The sequence below is a fragment of the Ranitomeya imitator genome, chromosome 9, assembly GCF_032444005.1.
Source record: "Ranitomeya imitator isolate aRanImi1 chromosome 9, aRanImi1.pri, whole genome shotgun sequence".
NCBI lineage: Eukaryota > Metazoa > Chordata > Amphibia > Anura > Dendrobatidae > Ranitomeya > Ranitomeya imitator.
The window spans coordinates 8954098-8975784 of NC_091290.1; the positions used below are offsets into that span (position 1 = coordinate 8954098).

Here is a 21687-nt window from a genome sequence, read left to right on the forward strand (position 1 = left end):
GCATCCTGACTAATGCCGCCACATATCAAGAGGGCGTCCCGACTAATGCCGTCACATGTCAAGACGGCGTCCCGACTAATGCCGCCACATGTCAAGACGGCGTCCTGACTAATGCCGCCACATGTCAAGACAGCGTCCCGACTAATGCCGCCACATGTCAAGACAGCGTCCCGACTAATGCCGCCATATATCGTATATATATTGGATCTTCTTTGAATTCCCCATGAAACGGCAATCCTGTAACGAGCTGATGGGTTTTTATTAAAAGGGTTGTTCAGGATTATAAAGACTTGGCTGCTTTCATTCAGAAACAGCGCCACCGTGAAGCTTAGGTTGTGCATGGTATTGCAACTCTGGTCCTCCCACTTTAATGGGACAGAGTTTTAATAACTGGCACAAGACGTGGTCAGTGATGACGCCATTTTAGAAAGGAAAGCAGCAATGTTAAAGGAAAACTACTCCAGATAAAATAATTTTTGCATTTAATGTTCCTTTGCGTGGACTTTCCCTTTAATTGGAATACAGTTATTAATTGGAAGCGTTCTTTAGATTCGATCAATCGCCGTCCTGAGCACCGTGGAGCGGCACATGATAATAAACTTTGGCATCGGTCAATGGATGACCAGACTTAATTCTGAGCCCCGCCGGGCAGGTCGCAGTAAATGGGCTCCTAATTATCTGACTTGTGTCTAGACGAGCTGGAAAAGTGGATGAAATCCCAGTGTTTAATTGCGTTCTGCTTCTCTCATTGTCTGTATTGATATTTCCTAGCAGCTGGCGGCGGTCGGCTTATTAGCGATGCCCCCGCGCCAATGGACCAAGTGAATATAGACCTGATCTATTTAATATATTCACTCACTGACCGGAACAGCTATAAAGGAGCTCCCTGCTCTCCTGGGGGCAGAAGGACCCGCATTTACAGGGGTGGCCTATATATGGGTCCTAAAAAAGTTTCTACGTCCACTTTTATTACATTTCTCAAAAAAAAGTTATAATTTTTATTACAGTAACTGTACCTTGTGCAGTGAGGAAGCAACAGACTGTGGTCTAAATGGTTAAAAAAAAAGCCTTACTAGTGAAATTTACATTGTAAGTCAATGCCCGCCCCTTTAATAAGGCATCACAGAAACTCATTAAGGGCCTCTTATTCGGCCACCAAACCCTGCCCTGCCCTGTGCTGATGAGGGGCAATGTCCCCCGAATCAGCCGTCTGTAGATGTTCATCCCTCCTGCCAGAATGGGCAATCTGCCCTTGTGAAACTACAACTCCCAGCATTCCCTGCCTGCAACAGGCTGTCATTCTTCTGCCAGGGCATGCTGGGAGTTGTAGTTCCACAACATCTTGGAGAGCTGCACATTTTCATCCTTATGCTTGTTAAGGGGTTTCAAATTGACACAAGTAAGATTTTTCTTTCCTTGTAGGACAGGGTTGAACTGCATATTTTATTTCCCATGAATCCTTGCCAGACATAGCGGGACCCCACCACGTAACACGTCGTCATATAGCAGTGTGCCATTATTCTGTGTTCAGTCTGACCGCTGTGCACACGGGTGCAGTTGTTTGGGAGGGTTCCACCTTTTGCACCCTCCAAACTTCACAATGGCATATCCAAGCAATGGGAAAGCTCATTTAAAGGGGACCCATCACTCGCCATAAATGTTGTTTTTTTTTGTATCCCGTGTAAATGCTGCTGTTCTCCTAAATCCGGTGATGTCTTTCTTTTCGGGTTGCTCCTCTCCATTCTTGAGATAGGGCCTCATCTTTCCGGTATGTAAATCTTTCCTTGTGGGCGTGGTCATTACGATGTTTACAGTTTATACATAGGAAAAAGGCGTCATATCTCAGGAAAGGAGAGGCGCAGGAACAAAAGAAAAATATCATCGGATTCAGGAGAACAGTGGCGTTTACACTAAGCAAAAATAATGACATATTTACGGCAAATGATGGATCCACTTGAATGTGGAGATTTCATTTGCTGATTTTTTTTTTTTCCTACTGTGACAGGTGTAATCTGGGATTAATTTCCATGTGGACGTTCAGTCCTGAGTTATCACAATTACAGGATCCTCATTCACTTGTTCAGTGCCAGGTTGTGCCGTTTCTCTGCCGGTCTCGCTCCTGTGATCCTCGGCCACATGCGTGCCCACGACCTCCGTAGAGTGGGGAGAAGCCGGAATAGTGTTGTTCCTGGTCATTATTAGCTCAGGATCTGATCTCCCCTGATAATCCCATGTATATAATCTGTGATTATTGGCTCGGATTTACTGCGCTACGTTACCTGCGGCAGACGTTTAACGGGGTTTGCTGACGCGAAAACGCTTGTAAGCTGCGCACGGTTGGAACCTGCGTCCAGTAATCCTGATTATTGCAGGGGTTGGGCGTGTTAATCAATATAAAGGGACAATAAAAAGATCATAAGTGTGGATGACCTCCATTTTTCTGAAGAAATCCTTCAGGGAACACGGGGTTCTTTTCCTGGTGATCTGCTCCTTGAGATCTCCTGCAATTCTAATGCTAAACGATCTCAAACAATGACAGCAAGCAGAGGTATTGAGAAATGAATAGCGAAAGTATTCTGGATAATTGTGACTTGTGGAGGTTTGCACTGACGTGGAGCCATGTAATGAGGCCGATCTGCAGGCGGCCAGCCTCGGCATCCTGGGGATTTCACTGCAGAAACCGCCTCAAGAACTATTGTGAAAATTTCTATTTTTCTGATGACTTCTTCTTTGGGGAGTTTTTGGAGGAGTTTTTCATTTCCTGAAGCCGTTTTTGAAGAGTTTTTCGCAGCCTTCTGATTGGCCCGTGCCTCGTGTGGAGTGGATTCCTAAAGGATCCACTTCACAGAACTGACTTGTATTTCCTTTTTTCTACGAGACGTCTTTTTTTCTGTAATGTGGTATATATTTTATCACTCTGCATCCCTAAATGATTAATTTCTACACCCTTTTGGCGCATTGGTCAGCATTGTTTCTGCGATCTGTGGGGGTCTCTGCATCGGGGACCATCATCACCAATCCTGACTGACGGGACGATGATACGTCGGTGATACTTGTGCCCGATAATCGGCTGCTGGGATGATGTCTGCTGTCATGCATGAACACGCAACATGCTCATTCTTTGGGTGATTTGGGTTTTTTTATGCCGCCATAAAATAGTTTTCGGCAGCACATTGCCCGTAGTAAACATGATGTGCTGCCGAAAGAAACGAACCCTGAACGACTTCATCGTAGTGGATCGGCGCTTGTTACTGGCCTGAAATCGGCCTTTAGTCACAGATTTTATTTTCCAGATTTACACACAGCGGGCGTTTAGCGCCATTAATGTTGGCGACGGTGATAGTCGACCAGCGTTTTTTTAATTGATCGGAACTGTGCCACTAATCGTGTGTTCGGTTCGTCATGGCTGGCGGGTCGGATTCATAAGTACAGTGTTTCGCTCCTGATTCCAGGAGTGGGCGAGCTGTGCACCGCGGGGAGTTGTGGGTGCTCCCCCAGGATCGCTGTGGGCGCTGCAGGGCACGCGCCAAGGTGCAGAGATAGACGTATGATGGGGCTGATGAGGGGGCGCTGCCGGCCAGGAGCTCGCCGGGGTTTCCAGAGCCTCTGAAGAAGCGTTGCTGCGGGAGGTTGTGTGCGCTGCGGGGTGGAGGGGGATGCAGAGGATTAATTGCACGGACCGTCACCGCTGATTATCGCTTCTCATGATCCCACCTTGTTAATTTTCCGTTGAGCAGTGTCATGCGATTAAAAGCTGCTTCCTCGGTAATGATGACACGTGCGACCTCGGCAGTGCGCTCGTGTGGATGAGCGTATATTGGCAGTAGGAGTGTGACTGCTCTCCGGGGAGATCGTCTGTGTAGCGCGCAGCCGTCTGAAGCTTGTAATGACAGCGCGATGACAATACCCACAAGGGAAACAACCTCTGGGAATGGCGTTCTCAGGCTCGATTGCATGTAAAGGAAGCCACGTTGTTGCTTGGTATGCGATAACCCTCCGGGTGCTCACATTGGCGTGTGCGGCGGTCTGCGTGCCGGCGCCCGTCCATGATTGATCTGTGAACGTCTTTATAGCTGACAAATATCCAAAGAGAATGTTGTTAAAAAATAAAAAAAGCAATGAAGTCCTAAAATAAAGACCTCTGTGCGGGCGGAGGTGTTCCTAGAGGAGGTTACACATGGTCTTTTTCAGGAGTGCAGCGCTCTTCAGCCTCCCGGCTTCTTCCTTGTCGGGGGAAGTTGGCCTGGTCTGAACAGTGCGCTCTTAACGCCGCAGCATCGGATTAGTGGAGAGCCTCTGAAGACGACCGGATCATAAGCGGAGTGTGCTCCAGGGATCCGGAAAAAATCAGAACAGCGCTTACAAGCTCTATTGGAAAGCACTAGTAAGCACCGTGTATATTCAGCCACCTCTGACTGCAGCAGTGCCCTCTAATCTACTGCCATAAGCAATAAAATATTAAAATCCCAAAGGAATTTTACTCTTAAGAAATTAGGAGGATGAATCGTTTAAGGGGCCGGTCACCCACTGTTCGAGGTAGGTGTATAAATGAAATCTGTCCCTTCGGCGTGGGACATGTTCCTCCGTACGCCCTGGAGGTGCTGGTGGGATTGTCATTCTATCCGAGCGGCAGGGTGGAAGTCTATCGCCGGCTTTGTAGACGTGTATTGACATCCAGTGATGGCCGCCCTCGTACTGTGGCTCTCACGATCCTAGTGATTTCCCTGTATGATGCCTTCATGGCTTATCTGTCAGGGCCACATTGCCTGCAACCCCTGTGTCTTAAGACGGATAACACTGGACCACCGATGAGAGGCGGGTGGGGTTCACCCCGGCCGCTGGATGGAAACCTCACTGGCCTCCTTTACCATGAGATTGGCAGTAGATCTATAGTTTGTTGTCATACTTTCTATAGCGTGTCCGTCTGGCAGCCATATTGGATGTTACACAGGTTTTGGGGTTTTTTAAGTCTTGTTTGTCAGGAGACCCTCTGATCACTTAGTTTCCTGCTGCTGCGACCCCTGATGATCAGCTCTGACCTGAAGGGAGCGTAACAGCAAATGTTTACTTGCCCACAGCACCCCCACAGGGGTAAGGAAGAATTACACCTTGTATGCTGAAATTAAATTGTCCATTTATGTAATGTATAGACGGGTGAGTCCTCCAGGATAGCGGGGAATCAGTCTAGAAACGTATAAAGGACCCCCAACTATTTTCCTATTTACTGACCCTGATTTTGTGTTTTCCCTCCAGCGCGTCTTCAATGTGCTGTATCCCATGCCTGCGGACCAGAGGAGACACGTCAGCATCAATTCAGCTCGGTGGCTACCGGAGCCCGGCCTGGGATTGGCTTACGGTACCAATAAGGGGGATCTGGTGATCTGCCGACCAGAGTAAGTGCCGCACAGGTCCGGTTGGGTCTGGGAGCTCTGGAGGCGCTTTTCTCATAGGTATACATTAATAGTAGATTTTAAAGTCTCACTTTATTCATCCAGAGCAAAACGATTCCATCCCTTTAACACTGGTGAGAGATGGCTGTTAACTGAAATCAGCCACTACTTTGTAAGGTGCATTCATGTCGGGCCGTGCGCGGAGAATCGTGCGTCAGATTTTGGTGACATTCTCATCTAATATGTCCAGGAATTGTCCCGATTCTCATGTCCGGTGACTTATCTTCTGCTCGTTGAGCAGGCTGTACTTCCTCATCATTATTATTTTACCGGCACTATAGGTACTAGGACATTCTTTCCTTCACTTCCCAGCATGTGTTGCTCCTTGCTGGTGTGCAGTTTGACAGAAGAGAAGGAGCAGAGAGACCAAGACTTGTCCTCGCTTCCTGGAGGGGGAGGTTAAGGCTGGCCGGCGGTCCTCTGCCCCTTTAATCCATCTCTACCTCTCGGGCTCCCAGTCTAATGGTTCTGACCGGAGAAATGTAACCCCTTATATTCCACGGACAAGTCAGAAGTTCTAGTAGGACGTATTATCGTGCCCTTGTGTCCTTACATCACGGAGATGAGGATAGTGGAGACCTGATTTCTGTAAATGGTGTTTATGATGGCTGCCCCCTCAATATTGTCTTCCTCCCTCCTTCTGTCCAAACATTGAGCCGTCAGCACGGCCTCTGCTCGCCGAGGATATTGGCAGCTTCTCCGGGGGCTTCGTGCTGACTCCTCAGGAGACCGGCCGCGGCCTCGCACTAATGAGCCGCATATTCCAGTGTAAAGCTACGTAGTTTGTGTGATTTCCTCTCATCCAGGCTCCATCATGTTGGCACCATTAGCTTATCGCTTCCTGCGGTTATTGATCCGACGATCAATAATTCTGATTAACAAGAACCTTTCACATTCATTGTTGTGTGCCCCCATGTGGCTTCCAGGACCGTCATCTCGAGCGCAGAACAAACAGCAAGGGGTGGAGGGGCCGAATATTGGGGAGGAAGGCAAGGGGTGGAGGGGCCGAATATTAGGGAGGAAGGCACTGGGGTTGAGGGGTCGAATATTGGGGAGGAAGGCACTGGGGTTGAGGGGTCGAATATTGGGGAGGAAGGCACTGGGGTGGAGGGGCCGAATATTGGGGAGGAAGTTACTGGGGTGGAGGGGCCGAATATTGGGGAGGAAGGCACTGGGGTGGAGGGGCCGAATATTGGGGGAAGAAGGCACTGGGGTGGAGGGGCCAAATATTGGGGAGGAAGGCAAGGGGTGGAGGGACCGTATATTGGGGAGGAAGGCACTGGGGTGGAGGGGCCGAATATTGGGAGGAAGGCAAGGGGTGGAGGGGCCGTATATTGGGGAGGAAGGCACTGGGGTGGAGGGGCCGTATATTGGGGAGGAAGGCACTGGGGTGGAGGGGCCGTATATTGGGGAGGAAGGCAAGGGGTGGAGGGGCCGTATATTGGGGAGGATGGCACTGGGGTGGAGGGGCCGAATATTGGGGAGGAAGGCACTGGGGTGGAGGGGCCGAATATTGGGGAGGAAGGCACTGGGGTGGAGGGGCCGTATATCGGGGAGGAAGGCAAGGGGTGAAGGGGCCGTATATCGGGGAGGAAGGCACTGGGGTGGAGGGGCCGTATATCGGGGAGGAAGGCACTGGGGTGGAGGAGATGTATATTGGGGAGGAAGGCACTGGGGTGGAGGGGCCGTATATTGGGGAGGAAGGCAAGGGGTGGAGGGGCCGTATATTGGGGAGGAAGGCAAGGGGTGGAGGGGCCGTATATTGGGGAGGAAGGCACTGGGGTGGAGGGGCCGTATATTGGGGAGGAAGGCAAGGGGTGGAGGGGCCGTATATTGGGGAGGAAGGCAAGGGGTGGAGGGGCCGTATATTGGGGAGAAAGGCACTGGGGTGGAGGGGCCGTATATTTGGGAGGAAGGCACTGGGGAGGAGGGACTGTATATTGGGGAGGAAGGCACTGAGGTGGAGGGACCGTATATTGGGTAGGAAGGCACTGGGGTGGAGGGGCCATATATTGGGGAGGAAGGCACTGGGGAGGATGGCAAGGGGTGGAGGGGCCGTATATTGGGGAGGAAGGCAAGGGGTGGAGGGGCCGTATATTGGGGAGGAAGGCACTGGGGTGGAGGGGCCGTATATTGGGGAGGAAGGCACTGGGGTGGAGGGGCCGTATATTTGGGAGGAAGGCACTGGGGAGGAGGGACTGTATATTGGGGAGGAAGGCACTGAGGTGGAGGGACCGTATATTGGGTAGGAAGGCACTGGGGTGGAGGGGCCATATATTGGGGAGGAAGGCACTGGGGAGGATGGCAAGGGGTGGAGGGGCCGTATATTGGGGAGGAAGGCAAGGGGTGGAGGGGCCGTATATTGGGGAGGAAGGCAAGGGGTGGAGGGGCCGTATATTGGGGAGGAAGGCACTGGGGTGGAGGGGCCGTATATTGGGGAGGAAGGCACTGAGGTGGAGGGGCCGTATATATAGGAGGGGGAAGGCACTGGGGGTGGAGGAGCCGTATATTTGGGAGGAAGACACTGGGGAGGAGGGACCGTATATTGGGGGGAGGCAGTGGAGGGGTGGTATATTGGAGAGGGGGGCAGGGACCACTGGGAATATCCCAATTCCTGGGACCCTATTCCCTCCTCATTGCTCGCTAAATAGTAAGAGGCGACGTCTCTCAGATGACGCCCTATAACTCTCACTTTCTGCCCTTCATATCCTCAGTGATAACATCCCAGCTTCAGATCTCAATTAGTATTCCCTATTTCTAGAAGACGAGGATAAAAATCTTGGAACGTTCCCCAGTGCTGCACAGCGGGACATATCGGCTACTTGAGCTTCCCTTCGTTATTCTCTGGGGTGAAATGAAAATGGTGTGAAACAAAGGAAAAAAAATGATTTGGAGGCATTTATATGGCCCCATGCAGCTTGCAGCAGCCGAAACCTTCCCCCATTATCTAACTTCATACCTTAAATCCTCAGCTGGTCCCATGGACAAAGATGGAGTAAATGAAGGGCAAGAAAGACGACTTTTCTGATGCTTCCAAATACGGTTCTTCCCCTTATTAATAAAGTTTACCGTCCCTTTTAACTGGCGAGGCAGATACCTTTACCATTAAGGGTATCACAGTTCATTTCTTAATTGTGTTTCCATGAGTCTGCCGGGATTTCACACATAATTGTAGCTTGATCATGTGTGGAAGGTGAAGGTTTGCCAAAAAGTCATGCTCTGCCGTCGCGGGGCGCTCTCCAGCATGTCTCAGTAACGATTTGTGCAAAATACAAAAAAGCCGCATTCAGACTCCACAAATCCTCATAGTAGAGAAAATCCGGTACAAAAGTGAGAACCGCTCCTTCATATCTCCCTTCTATTCCAAGATACAACGCCCTGAAGTTACGGCTCCAAAGCCTGAGGCTGCACCACTGAGACTTCTGTGCATATGGATCGAGATTATACAATGCCATCGCCTTCCTCCTGCCGGCGAAGCGTCTGTGCAGACCTCCGTCTACGTGCTGATGTGGATCTACACCAAGTCTCAGTGGTGCAGTCTCCATTTTCTTTGTTATTGTTTTTCCTGTTACACTAAACTGCTGTGATTTTGTCTGTTTTCAGGGCATTCGACAATGTGTTTGACCAGTTTTGGGAGCAAATGAATGAAGCTATTCTCCAGCATAACACTACCCGAACCACTGAGAGACCTGGGTAAGAACGTGCGACGCGATGGCCGCGTTCACACTAGATCCTAAACATTCTCCGCGAGCGAAAGGGGCAATGTACCGCTCAGACCTCGCATGCCTGCTGCAGAACCTCTCGGAAATGCGCATTGGTCAGGCAAATCCTGAGAACATACCCCTAGATGCCAATCCTAAGGGGTCTGTCTCCTTGGAGCTGCGATCCTGAAGATTGACAGGGATAATGTTACAGCTCTCGTGCTGTAGTCAGGGCAGAATTGCCTGAAGGCGGCCGGATCCAGTGATCCCATAGAGCATACAGGCAGCACACGCGCCGTATCCAGGTAACCAGCCACTCTGAGACCGCAGAAGTGGCCGGTAACCTTGGCAATGAGCCGTGAGCTATAGAATAAATATCCCTCTGTTCTTGAGTGGAGAGTTTTTTTCGAAGAAGAGGTAAAGTTTCCTGTTTTTTTTTTTACCAGCACTTTACTATCTTTTACCCATTTACTAGCATAAGAAAACCCCTTTTAAGTCTAAACTGAAAGTTGAAGCAACTTTCAAATGTCCTAATTAGTAAAAATAAATAAAATCCCTTTAATACCAGCAGCTTACTGATCAGTCACGGTAAGATAACCAGGGCCTAATGAAGAGTTTGCCTTTCATGTCCCTCCTCCATGTTTCTGAATTAGGACCAGTCGTGCCTCTTGGAGATCAGATCGAGAAATGGGTCTAATGAACGCCATTGGCCTCCAACCCCGAAATCCGAGCACCTCGGTGACGTCGCAGGGCACGCAGACCCCGGCCCCTCAGCTACAGAATGCAGAGACCCAAACCGAGCGAGAGGTACCAGAGACCCGGCCTGCGGCGCCAAGCGCTGAAGGTGAGAGCGCTTTCTGGGCATTTTCTCCTTAAATTCTGCATTGCACCAATATTGGCTTTTTTGCAAGAAAGACACAAGGCCTTCATTCTGCGCAGTGCACACATCTGTGAGGTCAGGTTCTGGGGGGACGGTCTTATTGTGGAGGGGATTATCATGCACTGGGAAAGGGGGTATACACACTGGCTCTCCCCCAGAAGGAAGGAAATCCAGCTCTCCAGTGCCGCCCTATACGTCAGGATGGACTTATTAATGAGCATTACTCAATGGGGGTCAATATTGCTGATCATCTTCAAAAGGGAAAGATTCCCCCCAACTACAGATGTTTGGGGGCTCCTGTCCCTCTGTGCTGTATGAGAGGCCCTGATGGGGGTCTGCGGGGTACAGTTTCACATGTTACATGGTGGTCCGACTTCTGGTACCTGCACCACCTGTCTTCAGATCTGGTGATGCTGTGAATGCAGAAGGCGCCTCATGCATCATTCACTTCTATGGGAAGTTGAACCATTAAAGTCCACTCTTACGGGAGCTACTGGGGAGAGGCGCGGATGTCGGCCATCGTCATTCCCATCTGGCATGGAGAGGGCCAGCTAATGCCCGTCAGCCCCTCTTCATCCCTGCCCTCCATTCTGCATGCATAGATCTGTTACAGGTTTTAACCCCTTCCTGTTTGTTTTTTTTTTTTTTTTTCCAGCCGGCTCCAGTAATGAGCAAGCGGCACAGTCCAGCGGCACTTCTGAGGAGGCAAGAACTGCAGCCGAGTCCCAAGAAGGAAGCCTGGAGTCTGCCGAAGGGTCTGGCTCAGGTGGGATGATTGCAAAATCTTAGAGACCCCCATAATAAATGAGAAAAATAATACATGCAGTAAATCTAGTGTGGTGTAATTGGCCTATGTGGCCAGAGAGGATCCGCTTGCTCTCCTGACGTGAGTCACTAATAATTGTATTCCCCCATTAAATAATATATATATTCTGAAGCATCTTATCTTACTGTTGTACATTGTTTCCTGTTATTCCTCCTGGAAATGTATGTATAGAATTACATGTGGGCTTTACCACTCCTCTTGCTAATGGCGTGTGTCCCCCTACACAGTATGTACAGCATATCCAGTGATGATGGGGGTGATCGCACTTCTTGAAATGTGGACCCCAACCAATCATATCTGTAAAAACTACAATCAGATGTTGCTTATCCTTTCTCGCTCCAGCGCCGGCTCTCTGCATCTGCGGGGGTCCGGAGCTGGACACGGGAGGGTGAGCGCCATCTTTGTTGTGGATCAATTTTCAGAAAGTAGAGAAGCCCTCTAAATGTTGTTCTCTGCAGAAATGGTCGGTAGCCTTGGCAACGAGCAGTACACAATAGAGATAATATCCTTTTTAAAGGGGTTTTCCACTTTTAGAAAAGTCTCCTAGGCAAGGAGGCACTTGCATGCTATACAGCCAGTGGGCGCTGCTGTGAAGCTGGCAGGACTCGGGCAGCTTCATTGCCCCTGCGCACAGTTCAGACCAGCGGTGCGTTCGTTGCGCCAGCCCGGCCTGCCGTTCATCAGGAGCGCACCGTTCCCTTCTTAATATAGAAGATGCAACAACTTCTTTAACTTATTCATATATTTCCAGGAGGAATAACAGAGGATCGGCACACTGCAGAGTTTTAAGAAAAGATGCTCCAGGATTGTTTTTGGGTAATGCAGATATTTTCTAGGAGAGGTGACGGATCCTTTTTTGATAAGTTTTGCGCTTTTTTCTTTTATAAAATCTGGGGGAACCTGGGTGACGTCTGATTTGTGCCTATTCTGCTCTGCTTTGTCAGACTTCCGAGCGATTAATCTGCACGTATTAGAAGGCCAGTGGACAACTCCTAGAGCCGCCTTATTGGCCGTCACCCAGCTTTTCCTGGAGACTGTGATGATGAACTGACATTTAGGCCCCGTGTAGATGCGTCCGCAGGTCCCAGCGTCACCGCGGGTCTAATGACCACAACTAACAGCATCACCGTTCCCTCTGACACTTCAGATCAGTAGACCCGCGGTCTGGCTGGGACTTGTCATTGAAGCACATTTGTCGGCTGAATATCGTCCCCCTATGTTACAACCTCTTGTTACCACCATAAGGCCGTATTCCTCTTCGCCAAAGTGCAATTTTGGATAATAGGAGTATGGACCTGTCGCTGAGCATAGGGTTACATATTCAGGGTTAAGGGGACGGCTGACGATGCTCACCTCAGCACTGGAAGTTCATGGTGCCGATGACGTTGGATCCCCACACATCCGCCGAGACGAGAGCACAACGCTAATCCTCCCGTGCAAGCGTCTGAGCAGGGTCGTAACGTCAGTACCATTCACCTCCGACACAGAAGTGAGCAGCGCCAGATAACCCCTTTAATCGACAGATCGTCTTCATGTGGTCGCAGCCACGTTACGGCCACCTGAATTCTGCGTGGTGAAATCCTCTCCCTATTTTGGGCTCTGTTCACATCAGCATCAGGGTTTCTGTTTCCAATGGCAGTTAACGCGTGCTGGATCCTTCGCACAACAGACCCTGGCAGCGCCAGGCGGACCCTATTGTTTTATAATGGGGTCAATCGGATGCTGCCAAGGTGCGCTGCACATTTCTATGTTTCCTATCATGAATTCTGCGATCGGTGATGGAGGCTCTGGGCGGATGTGAGCAGAGCCTTCCGACTTTCCCCCAAACCTGTGACGCTTTGCCTTCAGAATATAACCTCTTATACCGGCACTTTTTATGCTTCTCTCTCTATTACGCTGCAGCCCTTCTGATCCCTCACACTATGCCCCTTCATGTCCGACAGGAGAGGGTCAGGAGGACGCTCTGAGCAGAATCCAACGACTTATGGCAGAAGGAGGGATGACTGCCGTGGTCCAAAGGGAGCAGAGCACCACTATGGCGTCTATGGGAGGCTTCGGCAATAATATCATTGTGAGCCACCGAATCCACCGTAGCTCACAGACCTCCACCGACCCTGCTTCCCGCACCGCGGCCCCCCGCTCTCCACAACCCTCCACTTCTAGAGAAACTGTAGAAGAGCTGGAACGGCGTCTTTCTCTCCATCAGCTAAGTCGGCCCCCCGGGGCGCTAACAAACAACAATGCTGAAGACCTTGGCATGCAGCCTTCCAGCAGCGGCGGCGGCATCCTCCCTGGCGTGGAGAGGTAGAGACGTGGCCATGCCAACCTGGTACTGCTGTAAGGACAGCCTGATCCCCCACCGCCTGGTCACGGTGGGGACCCTCAAGCTGTGGACTATGGTGCTATAGACTTGGAGAGGAATTTGAGAGCTGACCCTTCGGAGGGGGTTGCAGAGTTTAGGGTGGGATGTGTAACATTGCAGCCGGCCTTTCTCACACTGCCCCTTTCTCTATTTTTTTTGTTTTGACTTCTCAGAGAGCAGACCCCTCCCTGATGCCCCTTTTTATGAAAGGTTCCCAGTCTTGTACTCTTCCCTTTGCTCCCTTGAAGTTGAAGCTTCAGGACGAGCAGAAGTTCCTATTTTAGTTGTTTTGATTTTTTTTTTTATTTGTTTCCAAAGGTTGATTGATCAAGGCAGGGGACTTAGCACTAATCTCTCCCCCCCTGTCGCCTGCGAGGAGCTGCTATGAGACTGTTACTGCCCTCCTTGCCTTGACTGAAGTCCAAGGAGGGGTGCATGCACTACAGGGAAGGCGGGGGCCTGAAAGGTCTCCTCTCCATCCCAGGCATGTGTCCAGGTGCTCTGCACCTCATCCGATGCCACCAGGCCTCCAGGTCCTGCTGACCATCCCATCACTTCACCGCATTCAGTAAGGACATTCGTCATTTTCTCGCCGTGGTCACAAGCCCCATAATAGGCCCTCTCCCAGAGCCGACTTCTTTGGGTTGCCAAATAGGTCCACACCGATGCCACGGTCAGACTTCTTGCTTTTTCTTTTTTTGTGGTTTTTTTTTTGTTTTTCTTTTTGCATACGAACGTGACCTGTGTATCTGCGAGGGTCCACACCAGCCCCCTCTCCCTCTTGTACCCTATCAGTCAGCAGTGTGCGTCGGATGATATTGTATGGCGTGTAGCCCACCTTCCCACACTCACCCCACTGCGCCTTGAGTTTTGTCAGCCTACGTCCCCCCCCCCTTGCCAAAGGCCAGTAGCGCAGCGCTGCAGTTTACCCTTTCCCTGCCGTTGACGCGCCCCGTTTCAGATTAACGGTGGCAGTTGCAAACGCAGTAGCTTCCCCCCTCCCCCCATAATTCGGACACGTCATCCAGACGCTTACACCCACTAGCGCACTCTTGACAGGCACGAGTCGTCTGAGCTGCAAATAGATGTTGACAGTATTAAACGTGAATGTTACAGAAGGGGCCGGGTTTCTTATTAAAGCTCTTGCATGAGAAATACTAATGCAGACATTTGAGATTTTTGCATTAAAATGATGAATCTCCCCCAATTTTGTTTTTAATTTATGCTCCCTCCTAGTCCCAATTTTTACTTTGTGTAATGGGCCCACAGGGTGCTATTAGGATGCGCATATCGAGAGCGGTGTCAGTCAGGGCGCTGTCGCCTGAGGCTGTCCCTTTCCATCCCGAGGAGGCAGCTACAGCACAGTGAACCCTACTGATCAGTGCCCACAGGTGACACAATACCGCCAACCAGTGCTCCCATGATGACACGTTACGCCTCTCCCATGGCTTTACTTAACCCTTCTGCCAGAGCATTGCCCCCCAGTAATTGCTTCATTGCGCTTTAGATCCTGGTGTATCATTAATCTGGGCGGCAGAGCATTTCCCCCATGTATGTTGTGGCAGCGAGTACTGGCGGACATTGCTCCGGTGCCTGGTGTCCCCTCATCGGTCAGAAGTGCAGAGCATCACTCCAGCGCCCCGCTGTAACATTATAAGGATTCTCGGGCTCCGGTGATCTGTAATGCTCGGTTGGTTTTGCTCTTATGTGTAACACTTTTTTTTTATTCTTATTATTTTTCAAGGTGCTGTGCAAAAGCATCATTCCAATAACCCATTGTGACCCTTAGGGCATGACTCAATTCATGTAACAGTTGTTGAATCTGCAGAGCATTGCGCCAGTAAACCCTGTGACACCAACAAAACTTTGTGTTATGAGTATTTTATTAATTTTTTTTTGAAGTGGGATCAATATTTGCATTGCAAATGTCCAAAACCAGCGCTTGACAGGTTAAACAGTGCCAGCGTTGCGGCTCGTCACCCTTCCGCCGCTACATGGCCAGACGCCTCGTTTTAATTGGCCTTCTGATGGAGCTACTCTCATCATCTTTGGCCCACGAGATAGCGGCTCGTTTGCTGGCCTGTTGAGCCTCGGTAATTGGTCTCCGCTGAGACAACTGGCAGAATGAGGGCGACGGATCCAGGCGGCTGTAACCCGCGACACAACAACTCGTTGCTTTTCATTTTGGGAAGGTTTACAAGATAACGCTTCATCTCTTCTGCCGGTGACCATAAAGCCAAACCGTCCTCCGTCAAGTCCTGCTATCCCCCCGAGGCTCCTCCGATCACCCGACGCGCGCTTTCTAATTTAATTCCTGCCCACTGGTATATAATGAGCTCCGATCAAGTGTCCTGATCACGTGGAGAGGACACGGTCGGATATTAGCTGGGATGGATGGTATTTAGAACGTCAATTTAAAGGGAAGGGCTCACTTATATCGGAAATCTTCAGTATAGAAGCTGGCTGCTGCGGTAAACAAAATGCAAAAGAATAAAAGATCCACAGGGTGAGAGCGAACAGATCGACAGGGACCTGAGGAAGACGAAAGATTTTACAGCACGTTGCGCAATTAAACTTTGTGAACCCCATTCCTGCTCTCGGCAGCACTTTTGTTCAATGTGATCCTAATCTCTCCGACATTTGTTCTTTAGAAGCGAGTGTTCGTTTTAAAATACGATCAGTAAAAGTTCTTTTTATTCTTGTGAATTATATAAAGGCATACTTCAGACGTAGGGTGAGGGTAGGGGGCGATGCAGCTGCAGGATTGCTGACCGTTCCTTACACCGTCATACATGCACAAAGACCATCCTCCATATAGAGTGAAGACCCCAGAATCTCTGGAAAGGATGTCGTACAGCAATGTGACCCCCATGATGCTGGGTTATATGAGAATAATCCCTACAGACTGTGTCCTGGCGTTACACTGCACGACAACTGTTATATCGCATCTATAGACGGCGACGGAGTGGGGGTCTGGATGATGAATAGCCACCAGTGGAGGAGTCCTGCTATGCCGGTGTTGTCTGGATCCGCTCTGCCCCATTAATCACCTGCTCCGTGTCATCGCTCTACAAGTTCTCTGTTCACGTGCCAGGATTGACCGCTACATATATCTTACTGTCCTTTGTCGGTGTGGTTTACCATTTGACTAAAAAAAAATGCTTTTTGTGTTTCTTAAACATATATTCTAGCTAAAAGTTAATTCTAAAGGTGATTGACCAATGATTGATTTAAAGGGTTAAAAAGAAAAAAAAAATACATCAATATGCTGAAAAAGTTATAACACCAGTGTTACGTGCCCCGATCCTCAGGGGTCTTCTCCTGTTCTGTGGTTGAGCAGCTCCGCAACTGGACCTCATGAATGCTGTTGTATGATGGCGGCTGGCTGATCCAATTCAATAGCTAAGCCAGCCCCCTCTGTGTATGAACTGTAACTGAGAAGGGGGCCGGCTTAGCTACTCAACTGAGCGGTCAGCCGCTACCTATTCTTCTCGCCTCTTGTCACGGCCGACACAGGAAATTGGAGCTGCCGATCCGACCTCAGATAGGATAAAATTGAGTGGCGGTAATTACTACAAATCACCAGCAACCAAATAGTGGCTAGGACCATGAATTCCCCTCCAGCCATTCACGTGAATCTGCCTCAATACCTCGGAACGTGTTATGAATCCTTTGGAAATCCCACCTCACTGCAGAACAAGGGACCAAATGAAGCGAGTAATTCATGATCGCAGGATCAGACTACACAGATGTCGTTTGTTGTCTGTTACCGCGGAGACGCATAGATCTGCATTCTGTGTACACAAAACGGAAGAGAAGGTTAAAAAAAAGTGTTTCTAGGTTGTCTGGCATTGCGGCCAGGCCATGGAATCGTATGTCCCTTATTTAGGAACAAAGTAGCCATGTTTTCTAGATCTGTCCTTTTAATAATGGTAGAAAGTTTAAAAGGTGTCCAGGTTTCAAAAAAGAAAAAAATGATAACACCCCTGTAAGCAGATTGTCAGATATTGCAGCTCGGCTCCATTGACGTGAATAGAACTGTAATACCAGATACAACCTGTAAATGGGAGTGGCGCTGTGTTTTTGAAGAAGGCAGCCATGTTATCTAATCTTGTACAATCCCTTTAAATAGATCCGGTAATATATTTCAAGGGATTTGGAAATGGCGTCGCTCATATCCACAGGCTGTGTCTGGTATTGCAAGTCTTAAATTCACTGAAATTGGACCGAGGTGACAATACCAAACACGACCTGTATACATGAGTGGCGCTGTTTAAAGCGTTCAGTGATCATTGGCTGCCCATTTCCTTCCCGTCTGTGCCCGTCTCGGTGGGCAGCCGTGGCCGGCGGCGTGCCTTGCTGAACAAGCCTGCGTGCGGCTGTCTGCGCTCGCAGAGAATCGCTCTCATTAGCAGCTTTTTCTTTTGAAGAACACGATCGCTTTTCGCAGAGACTTCAGATCTCGCTGGCAGATCCGGCTGACAGGCGCGCGCTGTCCCTGCGCCTCTGCACCTTCCTCCTTGGGCTGCAATTCATTAGGCTGAAAAATCATCTTTTTTTTTTTCTGCAGGGGGAAAGGTTAGAGAAGTGTGAAGGATTACAGTGCAAGCAGCCTCGTGCGGGGACCGGGGGGAGAGGGCACGGAAACTCAACCGCAATTTATTTTTTATTTTGTTTTGCAAAGGACGCCTAAATTAGGCCCAAATTGTCCAAACCCTCCACCTGCCAGGAATTGCTCCATGTGCCGAGTTCACAGCGTTGAATCCTAAATACTGGATGTCCTTGTTATTGTGGGGTCATATGCCAAACTCATCCGTGTGTTTGCTGACGGCCCGCGTGGCCCCCAATTATGTGTCTGTGACACTGCTCACCTCGGCCCCACGAACAAGAAAGCCAGCGGCAGCCCTTTAATCTCCCCGCCATGATCTGCGCTGCCTTCCGCTATTACTGCTCACCCCGAGCGCAACTTATCTACAGACAGCTGCCGCTCTCCTTGTTCTACCTACGTGCGGAGCGGTTCTCCTCTAACTTTCATCTGGCTGCTGTAATGGGCCGTACTCTTCTTTCCCCACTGACAGTGACTCAGGCTGGAAAATAACCATCCACATCATCACATGGTCTACATTTAGTGAGAACAGAAAAAAACCAGGAGGCCGGGAATCATGGGGACGTCTGCAAATAAAAGGTGACAGTCTTCTACATTTAATATCATATGGTCGCATTACAGCACCTCCCCGCGCCCACAGGCCGCACTCCGGACATCATTATCTATCCCAGGCTTCTGTGCACCCGTAGATCTCCCTCTGCCCTCGAGTTGTTACCAGTAGGTCTCCCTCTATTCCCTACCTGTTCCCAGTAGATCGCCCTCTATTCCCTCCCTGTTCCCAGTAGATAGCCCTCTACTCCCTACTTGTTCCCAGTAGATCTCCCTCTACTCCCTACTTGTTCCCAGTAGATCGCCCTGTTCCCTACTTGTCCCCAGTAGATCGCCCTCTACTCCCTACTTGTTCCCAGTAGATCATTCTACTTCCTACTTGTTCCCAGTAGATCTCTCTACTCCCTACTTGTTCCCAGTAGATCGCCCTCTACTGCCTACTTGTTCCCAGTAGATCTCCCTCTACTCCCTACTTGCTCCCAGTAGATCGCCCTCTACTCCCTACTTGCTCCCAGTAGATCGCCCTCTACTCCCTACTTCCTCTACTCCCTACTTGCTCCCAGTAGATCGCCCTCTACTCCCTACTTGCTCCCAGTAGATCGCCCTCTACTCCCTACTTGCTCCCAGTAGATCGCCCTCTACTCCCTACTTGCTCCCAGTAGATCGCCCTCTACTCCCTACTTGCTCCCAGTAGATCGCCCTCTACTCCCTACTTGCTCCCAGTAGATCGCCCTCTACTCCCTACTTGCTCCCAGTAGATCGCCCTCTACTCCCTACTTGCTCCCAGTAGATCTCCCTCTACTCCCTACTTGTTCCCAGTAGATCGCCCTCTACTCCCTACTTGTTCCCAGTAGATTTCCTTCTACTTCCTACTTGCTCCCAGTAGATCTCCCTCTACTCCCTACTTGCTCCCAGTAGATCGCCCTCTACTCCCTACTTGCTCCCAGTAGATCGCCCTCTACTCCCTACTTGTTCCCAGTAGATCGCCCTCTACTCCCTCCTTGTTCCCAGTAGATCTCCCTCTACTCCCTACTTGTTCCCAGTAGATCGCCCTCTACTCCCTACTTGTTCCCAGTAGATTTCCTTCTACTTCCTACTTGCTCCCAGTAGATCTCCCTCTACTCCCTACTTGCTCCCAGTAGATCGCCCTCTACTCCCTACTTGTTCCCAGTAGATCGCCCTGTTCCCTACTTGTCCCCAGTAGATCGCCCTCTACTCCCTACTTGTTCCCAGTAGATCATTCTACTTCCTACTTGTTCCCAGTAGATCTCTCTACTCCCTACTTGTTCCCAGTAGATCGCCCTCTACTGCCTACTTGTTCCCAGTAGATCTCCCTCTACTCCCTACTTGCTCCCAGTAGATCGCCCTCTACTCCCTACTTGTTCCCAGTAGATCGCCCTCTACTCCCTCCTTGTTCCCAGTAGATCTCCCTCTACTCCCTACTTGTTCCCAGTAGATCGCCCTCTACTCCCTACTTGTTCCCAGTAGATTTCCTTCTACTTCCTACTTGCTCCCAGTAGATCTCCCTCTACTCCCTACTTGCTCCCAGTAGATCGCCCTCTACTCCCTACTTGCTCCCAGTAGATCGCCCTCTACTCCCTACTTGTTCCCAGTAGATCGCCCTCTACTCCCTCCTTGTTCCCAGTAGATCTCCCTCTACTTCCTACTTGTTCCAAGTAGATCGCCCTCTACTCCCTACTTGTTCCCAGTAGATCACCCTTTCTTCCTACTTGTTCCCAGTAGATCACCCTCTACTCCCTACTTGTTCCCAGTAGAGCGCCCTCTACTCCCTACTTGTTCCCAGTAGAGCGCCCTCTACTCCCTACTTGTTCCCAGTAGATCTTTCCACTTCCTACTTGTTCCCAGTAGATCTCCCTCTACTCCCTACTTGTTCCCAGTAGAACTCCCTCTACTCCCTACTTGTTCCCAGTAGATTCCCCTCTACTCCCTACTTGTTCCCAGTAGATCTCCCTCTACTTCCTACTTGTTCCCAGTAATCTCCCTTTACCCCCTAATTGTTCCCTGGAGATTCCCCTCTACTCTCTACTTGTTCCCTTTCGATCTCCCTCTACTCGCAGATTGTTACCAGTAGACTTTCCTCTGCGCTCATTGCCTGAATTAGTTGCACCTGTTTGATCTTTTTACCTGTGTAAAAGACACCTTTCCACACAATCACACTCCAACCTCTCCACCATGGCCAAGAACAAAGAGCTGCCTAAGGACACCAGGGACAGAATTGTAGATCTCCACAAGGCTGGGATGAGCTACAGCACAATAGGCAAGCAGCTTGGTGAGAAGGCAATAACTGTTGTCTCAATTATTAGAAAATTTAAGAAGCACAAGATGACTGTCAATCTTCCTGGGTCTGGGGCTCCATGCAAGATCTCGTTCTGATTCTGAGAACGGTCAGGAATCAGCCCAGAACTACACGGGAGGACCTGGTCAATGACTTGAAGAGAGCTGGGACCACAGTCTCTTAACATTACCGTTCGTAACACATTATGCCGTCATGCATTAAAATCCAGCAGGGCACACAAGGTCCCCCTGCTCACGCCAGCACATGACCAGGACTGTCTGAAATTCACCAGTGACCATCTGGATGATCCAGAGAAGACATGGGAGAAGGTCATGTGGTCAGATGAGACCAAAATAGAACTTTTTGGTTTCAACTCCACTCGCCGTGTTTGGAGGAAGAAGGATGAGTACAACCCCAAGAACACGGTCCCAACCGTGAAGCATGGTGGGAAAAACTTTATACTTTTGGGGGTGCTTTTCGGCAAAGGGAACAGGATGACTGCACCGTATTGAAGGGTGGATGGATGGGGTCAACTATCGTGACCTTTTCGATAACAGCCTCCTGCCTTCAGTAAGAGCATTGAAGATGGGTTGTGGCTGGGTCTTCCAGCATGACAATGACCCAAAACACAGCCAGGGCAACTAAGGAATGTCCCCGTAAGAAGCAATTTCAAGGTCCTGGAGTGGCCTAGCCAGTCTCCAGACCTGAACCCAAAGGAAAATCTTTGGAGGAGTTGAAACTCAATGTTGCCCAATGACAGCCCCGAAACCTGAAAGATCTGGAGAAGATCTGTATAGAGGAGGGGGCCAAAATCCCTGCTGCAGTTTCTGCAAACTTGGTCAAAAACTACAGGAAATGTCTGATTTCTGTAATTGCAAACAAAGGTTTCTGCACCAAATATTAAGTTCTGTTTTTCTATTGTATCAAATATTTGTTTCATGCAATAAAATGCAATTTAATTACGTAACAATCATATAATGTGATTTTCTGGATTTTATTGTTTGATTCGGTCTCACA

The 21687-nt window shown here is 49.7% G+C and overlaps 1 protein-coding gene across 6 annotated transcripts in view; it reads left to right on the forward strand.

Annotated features, from left to right (window-relative positions):
* AMBRA1 (autophagy and beclin 1 regulator 1) overlaps positions 1-15083 on the forward strand; it is a 59626-nt gene extending 44543 nt beyond the window's left edge. For 2 of the 6 annotated variants that reach the window (XM_069739904.1, XM_069739905.1), the window contains exons 15-20: positions 5254-5393; positions 9054-9143; positions 9805-9995; positions 10687-10797; positions 11609-11673; positions 12801-15083. In XM_069739904.1, coding sequence (XP_069596005.1) covers positions 5254-5393; positions 9054-9143; positions 9805-9995; positions 10687-10797; positions 11609-11646 — 570 coding nt within the window. In that variant the 3' untranslated portion in view covers positions 11647-11673; positions 12801-15083. Of the gene's footprint in view, positions 1-5253; positions 5394-9053; positions 9144-9804; positions 9996-10686; positions 10798-11608; positions 11674-12759 lie in introns of all 6 variants that reach the window. The other 4 variants (XM_069739901.1, XM_069739900.1, XM_069739903.1 and 1 more) reach the window with 3 other exon arrangements.
* Positions 15084-21687: the final 6604 nt, after the last annotated feature.